Below are 15,743 nucleotides of genomic sequence, written 5' to 3' on the forward strand. Positions count from 1 at the left end.
GCATTTCTAGATGCTGAGTTTATTACTTTTTACTTTACTATTCCTATGTGGAACTCAGTAAGTATAAATTAATAAATATAAATTAATCATGACTAAGTATCTTGCTGGTGTACTGGATTTAAATAAAACATCAGTGGTGAGGGACCTAGTCTAATTTTTTTTTTTAACGTCTTTATTGGAGTATAATTGCTTTACAATGGTTTGTTAGTTTCTGCTTCATAACAAAGTGAATCAGCTATACATATACATATATCCCCATATCTCTTCGCTTTGCATCTCCCTCCCACCCTCCCTATCCCACCCCCTCTAAGTGGTCACAAAGCACCAAGCTGATCTGCCTGTGCTATGCGGCTGCTTCCCACTAGCTATCTGTTTTACATTTGGTAGTGTATATATGTCCATGCCAATCTCTCACTTCGTCCCAGCTTACCCTTCCCACTCCCCATGTCCTCAAGTCCATTCTCTATGTCTGTGTCTTTATTCCTGTCCTGCCCCTAGGTTCTTCAGAACCTTTTTTTTTTTTTTAGATTCCATATATATATATATGCTGGCATATAGTATTTGTTTTTCTCTTTCTGACTCACTTCACTCTGTATGACAGACTCTAGGTCCATCCACCTCACTACAAATAACTCAATTTTGTTTCTTTTATGGCTGAGTAATATTCCATTGTATATATGTGCCACATCTTCTTTATCCGTTCATCCAATGATGGACACTTAGGTTGCTTCCGTGTCCTGGCTATTGTAAATAGAGCTGCAATGAACATTGTGGTACATGGCTCTTTTTGAATTATGGGTTTCCCAGGGTATATGCCCAGTAGTGGGATTGCTGGGTCATATGGTAGTTCTATTTTTAGTTTTTTAATGAACCTCCATACTGTTCTCCATAGTGGCTGTATCAATTTACATTCCTACCAACAGTGCAAGAGGGTTCCCTTTTCTCCACACCCTCTCCAGCATTTATTGCTTATAGATTTTTTGATGGTGGCCATTCTGACCAGTGTGAGGTGATGCCTCACCTCACGTGGAGGCGAGAATATACAATGGAGAAAAGACAGCCTCTTCAATAATATTGTGATGATCATATGGTTTTTCTCCTTCCATTTGTTAATATGGTTTATCACATTGATTGATTTGCGTATATTGAAGAATCCTTGCATTCCTGGGATAAACCCCACTTGATCATGGTGTATGATCCTTTTAATGTGCTGTTGGATTCTGTTTGCTAGTATTTTGTTGAGGATTTTTGCATCTATGTTCATCAGTGATATTGGCCTGTTGTTTTCTTTCTTTGTGACATCTTTGTCTGGTTTTGGTATCAGAGTGATGGTGGCCTCGTAGAATGAGTTTGGGAGTGTTCCTCCCTCTGCTACATTTTGGAAGAGTTTGAGAAGGATAGGTGTCAGCTCTTTTCTAAATGTTTGATAGACTTCACCTGTGAAACCATCTGGTCCTGGGCTTCTGTTTGTTGGAAGACTTTTAATCAGAGTCTCAACTTCAGTGCTTGTGATTGGTCTGTTTATATTTTCTATTTCTTCCCGGTTCAGTCTCAGAAGGTTGTGCTTTTCTAAGAATTTGTCCATTTCTTCCAGGTTGTCCATTTTATTGGCATAGAGTTGCTTGTAGTAATCTCTCATGATCCTTTATTTCTGCAGTGTAAATTGTTACTTCTCCTTTTTCATTTCTAATTCTGTTGAATTGAGTCTTCTCCCTTTTTTTCTTGATGAGCCTGGCTAATGGTTTATCAATTTTGTTTATCTTCTCAAAGAACCAGCTTTTAGTTTTATTGATCTTTGCTATCGTTTCCTTCATTTATTTTTCATTTATTTCTGATCTGATCTTTATGATTTCTTTCCTTCTGCTAACTTTGGGGTTTTTTTGTTCTTCTTTCTCTAATTGTTTTAGGTGTAAGGTTAGGTTGTTTATTTGAGATGTTTCTTGTTTCTTGAGGTAGGATTGTATTGCTATAAACTTCCCTCTTAGAACTGCTTTTGCTGCATCCCATAGGTTTTGGGTCGTCGTGTTTTGATTGTCATTTGTTTCTAGGTATTTTTTGATTATCTCTTTGATTTCTTCAGTGATCTCTTGGTTATTTAGTAGTGTATTGTTTAGCCTCCATGTGTTTGTATTTTTTACAGATTTTTTCCTGTAATTGATATCTAGTCTCATGACATTGTAGTCGGAAAAGATACTTGATACGATTTCAATTTTCTTAAATTTACCAAGGCTTGATTTGTGACCCAAGGTATGATCTATTCTGGAGAATGTTCCATGAGCACTTGAGAAGAAAGTGTATCCTGTTGTTTTTTGTTGGAATGTCCTATAAATATCAATTAAGTCCACCTTGTTTAATGTATCATTTAAAGTGTGTGTTTCCTTATTTATTTTCATTTTGGATGATCTGTCCATTGGTGAAAGTGGGGTGTTCAAGTCCCCTACTCTGATTGTGTTACAGTTGATTTCCCCTTTTATGGCTGTTAGCATTTGCCTTATGTATTGAGGTGCTCCTATGTTAGGTGCATAAATATTTACAATTGTTATATCTTCTTCTTGGATTGATCCTTTGATCATTATGTAGTGTCCTTCTTTGTCTCTTTAAATAGTCTTTATTTTAAAGTCTATTTTGTCTGATATGAGACTTGCTACTCCAGCTTTCTTTTGATTTCCATTTGCATGGAATACCTTTTTCCATCCCCTCACTTTCAGTCTGTATGTGTCCCTGGGTCTGAAGTGGGTCTCTTGTAGACAGCATATATATGGGTCTTGTTTCTGTATCCATTCAGCCAGTCTATGTCTTTTGGTTGGAGCATTTAATCCATTTACATTTAAAGTAATTATTGATACGTATGTTCCTATTACCATTTTCTTAATTGTTTTGGGTTTGTTATTGTAGGTCTTTTCCTTCTCTTGTGTTTCCTGCCTAGAGAAGTTCCTTTAGCATTTGTTGTAAAGCTGGTTTGGTGGTGCTGAATTCTCTTAGCTTTTGCTTGTCTGAAAAGCTTTTGATTTCTCTGTCAAATCTGAATGAGATCCTTGCTGTGTAGAGTAATCTTGGTTATCGGTTTTTCACTTTTATCACTTTAAATGTGTCCTGCCACCCCCTTCTGGCTTGAAGAGTTTCTGCTGAAAGATCAGCTGTTAACCTATGGGAATTCCCTTGTGTGTTATTTGTTGTTTTTCCCTTGCTGCTTTTAATAGTTTTTCTTTGTATTTAATTTTTGATAGTTTGATTAATACGTGTCTTGGCGTGTTTCTCCTTGGGTTTATCCTGTATGGGACTCTCTGTGCTTCCTGGACTTGATTGACTATTTCCTTTCCCATAGTAGGGAAGTTTTCAACTATAATCTTTTCAAATATTTTCTCGGTCCCTTTCTTTTTCCCTTCTTCTTCTGGGACCCCTATAATTCGAATGTTGGTGCATTTAATGTTGTCCCAGAGGTCTCTGAGACTGTCCTCAATTCTTTTCATTCTCTTTTCTTTATCCTGCTCTACGGTAATTATTTCCACTGTTTTATCTTCCAGGTCACTTATCTGTTCTTCTGCCTCATTTATTCTGCTATTGATTCCTTCTAGAGAATTTTTAATTTCATTTATTGTGTTGTTCATCATTGTTTGTTTGCTCTTTAGTTCTTCTAGATCCTTCTTAAACATTTCTTGTATTTTCTGCATTCTATTTCCAAGATTTTGGATAATCTTTACTATCATTACTGTGAATTCTTTTTCAGGTAGACTGCCTATTTCCTCTTCATTTGTTTGGTCTGATGGGTTTTTACCTTGCTCCTTCATCTGCTGTGTGCTTCTCTCTCTTCTGATTTTGTTTAACTTACTGTGTTTGGGGTCTCCTTTTCACAGGCTGCAGGTTCATAGCTCCCCTTGTTTTTGGTGTCTGCCTCCAGTGGCTAAGGTTGGTTCAGTGGGTTGTGTAGGCTTCCTGGTGGAGGGGACTGGTGCCTGTGTTCTGGTGGATGAGGCTAGATCTTGTCTTTCTGGTGGGCAGGACCATGTCCGGGGGTGTGTTTTGGGGTGTCTGTGACCTTAGTATGATTTTAGGCAGCCTTTCTGCTGATGGGTGGGGTTGTGTTCCTGTCTTGCTAGTTGTTTGGCATAAGGTGTCTAGCACTGTAGCTTGCTGGTTGTTGAGTGGAGCGTTGAGATGGAGATCTCTTGGAGAGCTTTCGCCATTTTATATTATGTGGACCCAGGAGGTCTCTGGTGGACCAGTGTCCTAAACTTGGCTCTCCCACCTCAGAGGCACAGGCCTGACACATGGCTAGAGCACCAAGACCCTGTCAGCCATACAGCAGTGAAAATCTGCAATCTTTTCCTCTACGATCAGGAACAAGACAAGGATGCCTCCTCTTAACTACTTCTATTCATATAGCACCGGAAGTCCTTTTTGGACAGAAAGATCTTGCTCCTGGATTGTCATAATGACTTGATGATGATCAGTTAACCAAAATTTGACTTATTCAGGAAGTCCGGAGTGCAGTCCTGAAGCAGTTATATCCTAGGGCAAGTTATTGAACTTCTCTGTATATCAATTCCTCATCTTCTTCAACTGTTTTATAAAAATGTTAGCCACCCCTCTTCAGATTTATGGTTTTCAGTAACACTGTCTTGATCTCTCAAGAATGATGGTGCTGATAAAGAGTTCAAAGAAGTAGTCATAAGAATGCTTGCCAGGCTTGGGAGAAGAAAGGAGGAACTCAGTGAGAACTTCAGCGAAGACCTCTGAATGCAAAGGCCATACTGCCTGTGGTTTATCTTCCCATATTTCTGTAGGTCAGAAATCCAGCCTGGCCTGGCTAGGTTCTCTCCTCAGAGTATCATACGGCTTCTTGCTATGGTAGGCCTGAAGTCCTATTTCCTTGTTTGCTATCAGCCAGAACCACTCTTAGCTCCTAGAGGCTGCCCACATTCCTTGCCCTGCAGTCTTCTTCATCTCCAGTTCAGAAACCACCTAGTCCAATTCTAAACATCATGTGCTTCCTAGAATTTTAACAAATAATGATGCTAGTTTGATTCAGGAGGGGTGCAGTTACGTTTCATACCATGTCAAAGATTTGATTTACTTTTTTCTGAAAGAACTTGAAGGGTAAAGATAGTTGCTTGTACATATATTGCTAGATACCCAGCACGGGCTAGGCAAGTGGTAAAAGCAGAATAAAAGTATGGAACACATACATTATGGAGTGGTAATTTCAAATGAAGTCCTATATCAAGAATACTGTTGTCCTGTATGTTCTCAGGATATGGAAAGGAAAGGAAAGAGGTTTTGTACTGCCATGACTTATACTTTGCTTCTTACTGTCTCAAATCCCCATGTGCCTCTTTTGGACAGGCAGGATTCTTAGTACCTGCTCTGTTGCTTTCTTATAAGTAGGTCCTTACTGCTCAGGCCTGACCAGATTAACTTCTGGATTAGTTTTCTAGCTGCTGCCATTACCAATTGCCACAAATTTATATCACCCTTATTTATCTTTATAAATTATTATCTTACAGCTCTGTAGGTTAGAAGTCCAACACAGGTCTCACTGGGGACAAAACCAAGATGGGGGCTGTGCTCTGTTGCTTTCTGGAGTCTCAAGGGGAGAATCCATTTCCTTGTCTTTTCCAGCTTTCAGCTTTGCCCACATTCCTTGGCCCCTGACCCCATTCCTTCATCATCAAAGCTGTTGAGTCCTTCTCATGCTGCCATCTCTCTGGTTTTCTCTTTTAATTCCCTCTTCCACTTTTGAAGACCCTTGTGGTGACACTGGGCCTACCCAGATAAATCAGAGTAACCTCCCTATCTTAAGATCAGTTGATCAGCAAATTAATTCCATCCACAACCTTAACTCCCCTTTGTCTTTGAACCTAACATATTCACAAGTCCTGGGGATGAGGTGTAGATATCTGGGGAGGGCCATCCGTTATTCTGCCTACTACAAACTCTTTAAATTGACAGCTCAGCTTGACCTTCTTTTCAGCCTAAAAAGCAGATATGGCTAAGAGCATGTGCTCTGGAGTCAGGCTACTTGGGTTCAGATTTTGGCTTTGCCTCTTTTTGATGAGTATCTCATCTGGTAGTGGGGATAAGAATGGTACCGTCTTTATATAGAGTTCTTGTGAGGATGTTAACTTTAAAAAGGAAATACCTACAAAAAGAACTTCCTGGCTTAGATCTTCTTCCTCAAGGCTGTTGAGATGAAGGACGGAGAAAAGAAAGAAGGGAGGAAGGGAGGGAGGGAGGGAAAGAAAGAGAAGAGGCAGTGGGCAGTACTAAGTGTGCCTTCAGGACAGGACAGAGTCGTGCAAGTCAAATACTAAATTCCCTGCAGGCTGTATTGCTTTTTCTTGTACCAGTGACATCAAGTACTTGCTTTTAAAGAAAATTTATCACTGTTTTATGGTAAATGAAATCCCCTTTCAGTGGAACTCTAAGGGATTATCCAAGTATCTTGCTCATACCAAATCAGAGCCTGAAATAAGTGGTTATAGTTAGAATTACTATTATTCAACACGTTATTGGATTAGATCATTTTCTACTGTACTTTTCCCTTTTTTTTTTCCATTTTACCTTTGTTCTGTTTTGCTGCATTTCCTTGAGGTTCTATCCTGCATGTGTACCTGTTTACGAAATGAACACAAAAGGTGTGTGGAGAAATGTTGGGATCAGGGGATAGGGCTGGTTTTTGTTTGTTTGTTTGTTTTAGGAATGAACAAATACAGGGAAATTCTGCACTGAACAGGAAACCTTGCTAACCTGAGCAGGACAGCTTGCTAACATCCCAACAAGAGTTTTGGACTGTGAGGGTATCTCAGGCCTCAGGGGATCCTGGGAACATTCTCCCAGGTAGGAGGGTGGCCGGTTTCTAGAAGAGGATCTGAGGGAGGACGTACACCCAGAGCTAAGAATGACTGCTGTCTGAGGTGCTGACTTCACTGGGATTCCAGCCAGAACCTGAGATTGTATGTAGGCTTTGGGGATATGGAAATGGCCACTCTATTAGTTGTAAGTACAGAACCCTGATTCAGACTGGTGTTAGCTTCCAAGGGTATTTATTAGCTCTAATAACTAAGAAGAATAGAATTGGATTTGTCTTTTGGCTTGGCTGGGTCCAGGGTCTCAGATGTTTTTCATCAGGACTAGAAACTCTCTCTTCCTTTCTACCCCCTGGCCCCATTTTTCTCTGTTGACTTCGTTCCCAAGCAGGCTCTTTCCCACATGGCCATATGGACACCAGCAGCCCCGGGCTTCAGTATTAGTATCTTAACCCCAGTGGAAAGAGAGCTTCTCTCTTCCAATAGTTTCAGCAAATGTCCCAGAGCTGGCTCTCGTTGACCTTTGTGGGTCACATGACTGTCACTAAGCAGATCACTGTGGCCATAAAACTTCAGCCTTAGGAGGAGGGTCAGGCCCATACAATTGAGAATGCAGAAGGGTTGCTGTCCTGGGCAAGATCAAGTTGGTGGTGTCAGAAGAAGGGGGAAGGAGTGAAAACAACCACTGCATCAGCTCTGAGGCTGACAAAGGCACTCAGCAGTGGACCTTGGGTACCAAGAAACAGTTCAAAAGAGTAGGCTTACAGATCTGCCTGGGTTCTCACCCCATGGCTGCCACTCACTGGCTGTGTGACACAAGCCTCAGTGTCCTTAGCACATGCACACAAAAGGGGTGCGAAGATTTACCATGGAAGGCTGCTGAGGATATTACTGGGGTGAGATTGGGGAAATAGCCAGCACGTGCCTGCATATGATACCATCCTTAATAAACATGAGCTTTTTCTCGACTTGAATATAGAATGTCTATATAGACCTGCAGGTATCACAGGCAGCATTTCTGGGCTTCCGTTGTAAAGCTTAGGACTGAAATCTGGGTGTTGAAATGTTAGCGTTTCATCATTCAATGGTACAGGCTAATCATTCTTTATTTACCCTATACGGGCATGACACGTCATTTCCAACACACTTTTACGTTCGTTTCTTCTTTAATAATGACAATTTCGATAATAATAGTTAAGATTCATCGAGATCTTACCATATGCCAGAGAATTTTCTAAGCACTTTACATAGATCATCTCATTTAATCCTCACAACCAATCTATGAAGTAAGTGCTGTAATTATCCCCGTTTTATTGAGGAGGGATTAAGGCACAGAGAGGTTCAAGTGCTCAGAGTCACACAGCTATTGGAAGAGCTGGGATTTGAACCCAAGCAGTCTGACTCCTGAGCTCACCTTCCCTACACACCTTATTTCTCAATACATACGCACTGCCTCTCTTCAAGGTAGGGCTAATCGTTTTCTAAGGGGTGATGGAAGTTGAGTTCTTTACCCAGATCTCTCTAATACCCTCGTTATTTTTATGTTTCCTAGGTGTTTTTCCAGGTCTGACCATCTTGCCCTCCATATGAAGAGACATATCTAAAAAACCTAAAGGCCACAGTTGCCATGGCGCCAGCCGTTGTCTGAAGGAAATGCCATGAGGCAGGGGGCTGGACTTCAGGCGGGGACCCATTGCCTCGCAGAAGAAAGTTCTCACTTATTAAACCTCTGTGTACACACACGCACAGACACACACAGACACGCACACACGCACTCACACATAGACACACACACACGCGCACACACACACTGTCATGCACTCAGCTATATTTAAAATATATACGTCTATTCTTTATGCCTTGCCCTAGCCAGATGGTAGAAGACGAAGAAGAAGGAAACCAGGTGAACTCAGCAAGGCAGTCTGGCTGCTTACTTCAGCACTATTGGAATTATTTCCCGCTGTTGCCAATGGAAATCAAAGAAAATGGATGTGACGTCTCTGCAGGTGGACGGCAGTAAGAGGGGCTTATTTAACTTGCTTCTCAGTGCAACTTGATAGGAGAATACAACGTCTTAAAGTTGCATATGTGTAGCACTAATGTTTCTTTTTAAATAGTTGGGGGAAAATGACCTAGAAAACCAAATTGCAGTTTGGTAGCCAAAATTAACTCTTGGTTTATTTGTCCTTTGTGTGTGAAAAGTCCTACTATTCCGTGCGTCCGACTTCCTCACAGAACTGTTGATCAGTTTTGGTTCTTCTTAGTACTATTGAGATCTATCCAGTTGATACCAACGGCCTTAGCGGCGGCAGACTCTGGAATAACTCCTTACACCTTTCTGGCCTGCATTTCTCTAGACTTCACTCTCCAGGGAGGAGTTTTCTTTTCTTACTTTTTGACTCTCTTGCACACCATATGCACTAGGGATTCTGGAAACTTCTAGCATGACTGCAAAGTGGCCAAGAGAATAAAATCCTTGATGATAAATCACAGTATATCCCTTGAGCCTCACCTTATTGCCAGTGCTAGATTTTTTCTTTTTAATCTCTGTTTTTTGCTAATGAAAACTTGAAAAGCTTATTTGGAAGCTTAAATGTTTTATCTTTTCTCCATGGACTAAACCTCTCCAGGACTCTCTCTCGGCACCTGGATGTCCAGCTCTCGAAGCAGCCAATCAGATGGGACATCACACTTTTCTCATCCCCCTTGAGGCATCCTGACCTCAGCTTACAGTGATCAACCCTGTGCTGTATGTCATTGCTACCCTATAACCAGTTTCAGCATAGATGTTGCTAGTCTCAAAGGGCAGCTGCATATTTAACCTAACTCTGGGTTACGACCTGACAAAAAGCCAAAAATATCACTCTTTCCAGGAGTGGGGAGAACAGAGGATGCCTCCCAAGTCTAGTGACTTCAAAAACCATCACCCTTTCTTCCTCTCTCATACCCACTGAGTCCTATCACCCCACTTGTTAAAACACACAGTTCAAAATGCCATTGTGGGAATGAAGGGTGGACATTTAAAGAAAGGGTTGAGATATTTCTCTCATGCTCTGTCTAAAAAGAGAGACATATTTCTGATTTTTTTTTTTTTTTGGCTAGGCCCACCATGACTTGTGACCTAGAGCACCCGGGATCCACAGAGGCCTCACTCTTACTCTGCAAGCTGACGCCGAGGGGGTTACATGCCTCACTTTCCATCCCACACACACATCCAATATCGGCCTCCATCTACCCGCATTCTTAGCTAGCTGGCACTGGCCTCAACTCCAAAGACTGCCTTTAGGACCATTAAATGGCCTATGCAAGCAAGCGGGGTGGTTTTAGGGCAGATTGTATATTTTGTATATTCTGGGACCATCCCTTCAAGACACGTCTAAAAAAACAAAAATGGCATTTGGTCCACCCATGGTTGCTGCTCCTTCATACCAGCTGGCTCCCCTCCTGCCCTCCTTGACTGTTTGACTCATTGACTGTTAAAATGCCACCCCATACCTATTTGGGATGCAAAAGTGAAGTCTTTGAAAGGAAATAATAATATAAGAAACACAGATGCATTTATGACAGCAACCTTCAAGATCCTTGGCATTTGGTTTCTCAGCTTTCTGCAAACTTTGATTTCACTGAAATGTTGAAACTACTCGTCTGAGGGCAAAGGAGCCTCCTTATCACAAATGCTGTAGCTGCCAATTGGACACTTGGGGCATTCTGAGGTCTGGCCCTTAACGTTTTCTTTCCCTTTTTCCTTTTTTCAATTTAGACCAAAAAAAAAGAAAAAAAAGAAAAAAAAGAAAAAAAGAAAAATGAAACAACAACAAAAAAAAAACAGCAAAAAAAGAAAAACCACCCTAAACACACATACACACAAAATCTGCCCATTTGCCAGAGGCAATTATGTATATGTTAGTCGGAGGGTATTTAAAAAAATCAGTTTTATTCCAAAGATTTAAAACTAGACATGACTTAGAAACCATTTCTGGAGCACTGCTTGCTGACAATCTCATAGTTCTCGACTGCATTCGAGTGCATTTGTAGCCAGTCCATCAGGGCGGACCATGGGATTATATTTGAATGTGTGGTGCATCCTTTCTCGATGAAGGATGTGTGAGGGACCTTGACCCTCAGCTGTATTAGACTGTAGCGCCTCCAGTCAGTGCACTAGATGAAACTTTAGACACCCCAGGTTTTGTTGGTTCGTTGATTTCCCTTTCTAGAGCAGCCTCCAGCATGACTGCACGCACACACCAGTGATGGCGTTAGCCATGGCTGCCACGATTTACAAACGTTCTCTCCCCAGCTGGAGTTGCTCTTGCCTCTCGAAATGCTATTATTATTAAGGGTTTATAATACTTAACTTAATTTTTGAACTGACCGATGCAAGGCTCTATTAAAAAGAAAGTTTAAAAAAAAAATGCAAAAGAGTAATCATTGCTTGCTCGCTCCCCATTGTCATCTGTGGTCTTGAAAAGATCTCATTTGAACGTGGCAGAACAAAGGGCATTTGGTCTTCATCAGCGTCTGAAATGTTCGGCAGTTTCTCTCTCCTTTGTATCAGTGAGGTCCTTTGTAATCTGCTCGTGACCTTTCTCTTAGCAGGGTGCACTGAACCTCGATGGTGGGGCTGGCTTGCTTGCTTCAGGTATTTGTTGACTGTGAGAATTGGCCTGAGAATCTGGTGGGCGCTAAGCGTATGGCTTTGAAACTGTTCTTCTCTAGCCCGATTGACAGACCTCTGAACGATAACCAGTCCTGTCCGTGGTGGGTGGGGTGGGGGGCAGTAGCCCCAATCATTTTGGAAATGGATTTGTGATCAAGTGTCCATCACCTCTGAAACGGCAGAGATGGTTGGAAAGAGCCTGCTGGCGTGAACAGGCTTCCCAAGAAATAACCTGAAGCTAGTTCGCTTCCAGGAGGACAGGTTATTTAGAACAGTGCTTTAATGGACCTTTGAAATACAGTAGTAAACCGCTTTCTGGTTTAAATTGTTACCTCCCAACATTCCAGGGGATCTCCGATTTGAAAGGAAAAACCTGGCATGGTGTTTCTTGTGGTTGTCCTCTCAAGCTCGGTTTATCCAGGGTTCAGAGTTTGACATACGGGAAAAGAGTGTTTCGAAGCCATTGACAGTTTCCCTTATTGCGATTTGTGCTTCTTTCTCCTACCACACGGCTGTAAGTCAGAGATGTGGAAACCTGAAATTATGTTGCTGCTCCTGGCTACTGGCCTCCTGCCCCATTGATGGTTCATCGCCCAGCTTAATGCCTGGTGGTGATGAGTATTATGTCCAGGAAAAGAGATGTTTGGAGTCTATGACAGAGCTGCATTTTATAAAAATATCGGCCACCCCCAGAATGAACTTCATGCTGACCATTTCCTTCTCCTCTCTGTGCTCTCCCTTGCAAAGCCCTTCAAGGATCCCCTCTCCTCCCCTCCTGCACCTCTTGTGCCCTTTTTACATCTTCGATTGCCTGATGATAACAGGGTAAAAAAAGACAGCCAACCTCACGCATGATTAGCAGAACTGATTCCTATGTTTTAAAAAATCTTCTTTGAATCTAGAAGCCAGAGAAGATTTTTTTTTTTTTAAGGATTTCAGTTTGAGATAAGCTTCCGGATTAGCCATGTCTATCTGCATCAAAGGGGAAATAAATGGGACTTTCAGGGCGGCTCAGCCAGTGCATTCAGAACATTCTGCCTATAGCCCCAACTCCTGAATTCTACGGCACAGTCAAAAGAAATGAACTCAAATGGCAAGAACAGCAAATCTTAGTGATTAGTTTTATTGGTTCAAAATGGTTTCCTCTATGGAAGTCACTTCATAAAATATAAAATATAGTGCAAAGTGCTTCTGGCTTTTCTTTTGCATGAGTTGGTTTTAGGAGAAGGAAGAAGGTTGGGAAAGTCAGAAACGCAACGTATTTAACTACAAAAATCAGGTTCATTGTTTCTTTTTAAAAAAAATCTTATGAGGGCCAGCATTTCTGGCCACAGTTTTGCACCCAGATCTTTGCCAAAGTGAAAATTCGTTAAGTAGAACCTGGTTGAAATCTACTTGCGGAAGCTTCCTCTGGCATCTTCCGGAAGTGGCCACTGCCAAGTGTGGGGTGGAGGGAGGAGGAGAGAATTTGCATTCCGGGTCTGGATTACATTTCGGTAAACATGGTGATAATCTCAGTTTGAAAAGGGGCTGGCCTGAGTATACATCGATGCCTCTTTGATGGCCTACTTTCCTCAGTGAGGATCTTTGGGAAGACTTGAGATGGAACAACGAAAATGTGTCAAAGGAAGCAAAAACTGCTTGTAAATGTGAGATCCCATGACGAACTGCCTGAGGCTTCAGGGTTTTCTCTTGCTTTTAACACTCGCTTAAATCTCCTCTGTTGATTCCTAATAGATCCTGGAAAAGGGAAAAGTAAAGCTGCAATTACCTTTCTTCCGTGCACCCTTCCAATATAGTACTGTATTCTTCAGGTGTTTTGCATTTACGTATAAGTCCTCGGGAAACAGGTATCAAAAACGGAGAGAGAAATCCTAGGCCGTCACTTCACAAATATCCCGAACGAGATACTCTTTTCAAACAGGGCTCCCTCTCAGCAGCCACGAGGGAAGGTTGATGTGTTCTTTGTTGGGGACTGTTTATACAATTTTTTTCAACTGTGAGCTTTGGAATCGTAAACTGCTTTGACTCCAGCTTCTGTCTACTGCCATAAAATGCACCCCACGTCAGAATAATGAGGGTGGTATGTGTGCACGCAGCTAGACACGTGTGCATGTGTACCTAATGTACCTTCGCAGAAGGAAAACAGTTAGGCTACTGACGTTTACGAGGAGTAGCCACCAGTGCCTAATATCTTTTGGGGGGGATGGATGCTTATAATTGCCAGTATATTGAAAACACACTGGGAGTTCCACGTAGAGGGGAGGGGCTGAGGGTGGGGAGAGGGGACATTTTAATCCTAGGCCTTTGGACCCGAGGCAGAATGATTTCTGCAAGTCTAGGTCCCGAAAGGCTTTGGGGCTCACTGGCTGGTCCTCAACCTTTTTGTTTTTGTTTTTCTCAGCATGCATTTTCTATTTAAACCCAGACTTAGTTGAATTTCTTGATCTTTCACTTCTGCTTCATTCCAGGGAGGAAAAATACACCTGTTACGGCCAAGATCTCCTTGCTAACACAGAGGCAAAAATAAATGTTTAATGTTTTTGAAGCCTCCCCCTTCCTTTCCATAAATGCCCCCCAAACTCCTTCTCTCCTGTCACCCTCTCCCTCCTCCTACCGTGCAACCTCCCAGCCACTGCCACTTTTCTTTCAACTCTCTATCATTCTCGTAACAGTTGCTTGAAGAACTTTATTTTTGCACTGTACGTTTTCTTTTTGCCAGACGTGTCTAACAAGTGTGTTTGGAGAGACCTACTCCCAGCCCTACCCCTCCCACACCTCCCTCGGTCACATGCTCTCAGGCCTTCTCTGGTATTTATAATATATCACAGAAGTACCCAGTCTTATAGCCCTCGGTTATGCCTTTTTTTGACATTTTATTTTTTTTAAGCTTTTTATATATATATATAAATATATTACTTTGTCAAGTTTTTTTGCTGTACAAAAGTCTTAAGATTTAAAACTATTATTTGTATTATATGATGGTGGTATGTTAATGTTACAAAATTATTAATGAAGAAAAAATTTATTTTTGTTACTGGTCTGTTTCATAATTCTTTTTTAAATTGGTATATTGTAAGATATCTATGCAAAAAATGTTATGTGACGCATTTTTATTTAAGAATGTAATATGTGTAATAAACAGTAGAATGTGTTTGGCCTTGGAATGCCTTACTGTATTTCTCCTTAGCTTATCTCACCAGGGAGAAAAAAAAATCCTCAAAGAGATCCAAATGGGTCCTTATATACCTCATGAGAGTTTTCTTTCTCAGAGAGAAAAAGGGAAGGCAAAAGATTGTATTAGGTCATTTTTCTTCATTTGGGAGGCTGTTGGGGGTATGTGTGTGTGTGTGTGTGTGTGTGTGTGTGTGTGTGTGTGTGTGTACTTTATGGTTTCAGTGAGGTAGCTCAGAGCCCAGATAAGAAGGAACACTAAAGAGAGTTTATTTCTTTAAGGGGAGGTAGAGAGCGGATGGTTGGAGGTTATGCAAAGCAATACTTTAGAACGAGGTGGATTGTGGGATGTTATTTGTTTAGGGGGTTAGGAGCAGCTTATTGAAAGCAGTTTATTTGGTGAGAGGAGGGGAAAGTTTGTTCCGGGATAGCATTAAATGGAGCAGCTTTGGAAAGGGTAACTTGAAGCAGTCGGTGGAGGAGAGAAGAAGGCAAATGTGAGAAGGAATAATTGAGGTGAAGGGTTGAGGGATCAATTTATAGGAGTTTGGTGACAAAGTGGGGAAGAGAAGGCTAACCAGAGGCAGAGCCACGTGGGTGGCTAGGCTTAAGTACGAGAAGGTAGATGCAGATATAAGCAGCCGCAGACACTGGCAAGAGGGAGATGGAAGGCCTCGGGAAAATTCTCAGAACTGAAAAGAACACTTACTAAAATCTTCTCTTCCCCGCACAACTTCCGGGAAAGAACATCCAAGTAAGCAGAAAGGTAGAGAACCTAACTGGTGTTACAATCCCAGCACCCCTTGCAGGGCGAATCTCCGAGAAAAGTGGTATCGTTAACTGGGAGCAACAAACGGACACGTTTGTCACCTACACTGGACACAGTGCTACTCAAGCTTTCTTTTCACGCTTTGGACTTAAGGAAACGGATACAGTGGTGAATCACTTCTATCCCTCCTCAGACAAACGTGACGAGAAACTTTTCGATCAATGTTCACATTAAAGATCGTGACTATGGTGACCAAACTTGCTGCCTGGGCACATGCATATCTCTGAACAGGAAAACGGGCGTGAGGAGTGTTGCAGTGGGCTGGGAAGGGAGGCTG

The 15,743-nt window shown here is 41.7% G+C and overlaps 1 protein-coding gene across 4 annotated transcripts in view; it reads left to right on the forward strand.

Moving 5' to 3' along the window:
- KLF7 (KLF transcription factor 7) overlaps window positions 1–14,493 on the forward strand; it is a 111,591-nt gene extending 97,098 nt beyond the window's left edge. For 2 of the 4 annotated variants that reach the window (XM_068544600.1, XM_068544598.1), the window contains one exon: window positions 8,359–14,492. In XM_068544600.1, the coding sequence (XP_068400701.1) occupies window positions 8,359–8,410 (52 nt within the window). In that variant the 3' untranslated portion in view covers window positions 8,411–14,492. Of the gene's footprint in view, window positions 1–8,358 lie in introns of all 4 variants that reach the window. The other 2 variants (XR_011074128.1, XM_068544601.1) reach the window with 2 other exon arrangements.
- The last annotated feature ends 1,250 nt before the right edge of the window (window positions 14,494–15,743 follow it).

Source organism: Eschrichtius robustus, chromosome 5 (assembly GCF_028021215.1).
Source record: "Eschrichtius robustus isolate mEscRob2 chromosome 5, mEscRob2.pri, whole genome shotgun sequence".
NCBI lineage: Eukaryota > Metazoa > Chordata > Mammalia > Artiodactyla > Eschrichtiidae > Eschrichtius > Eschrichtius robustus.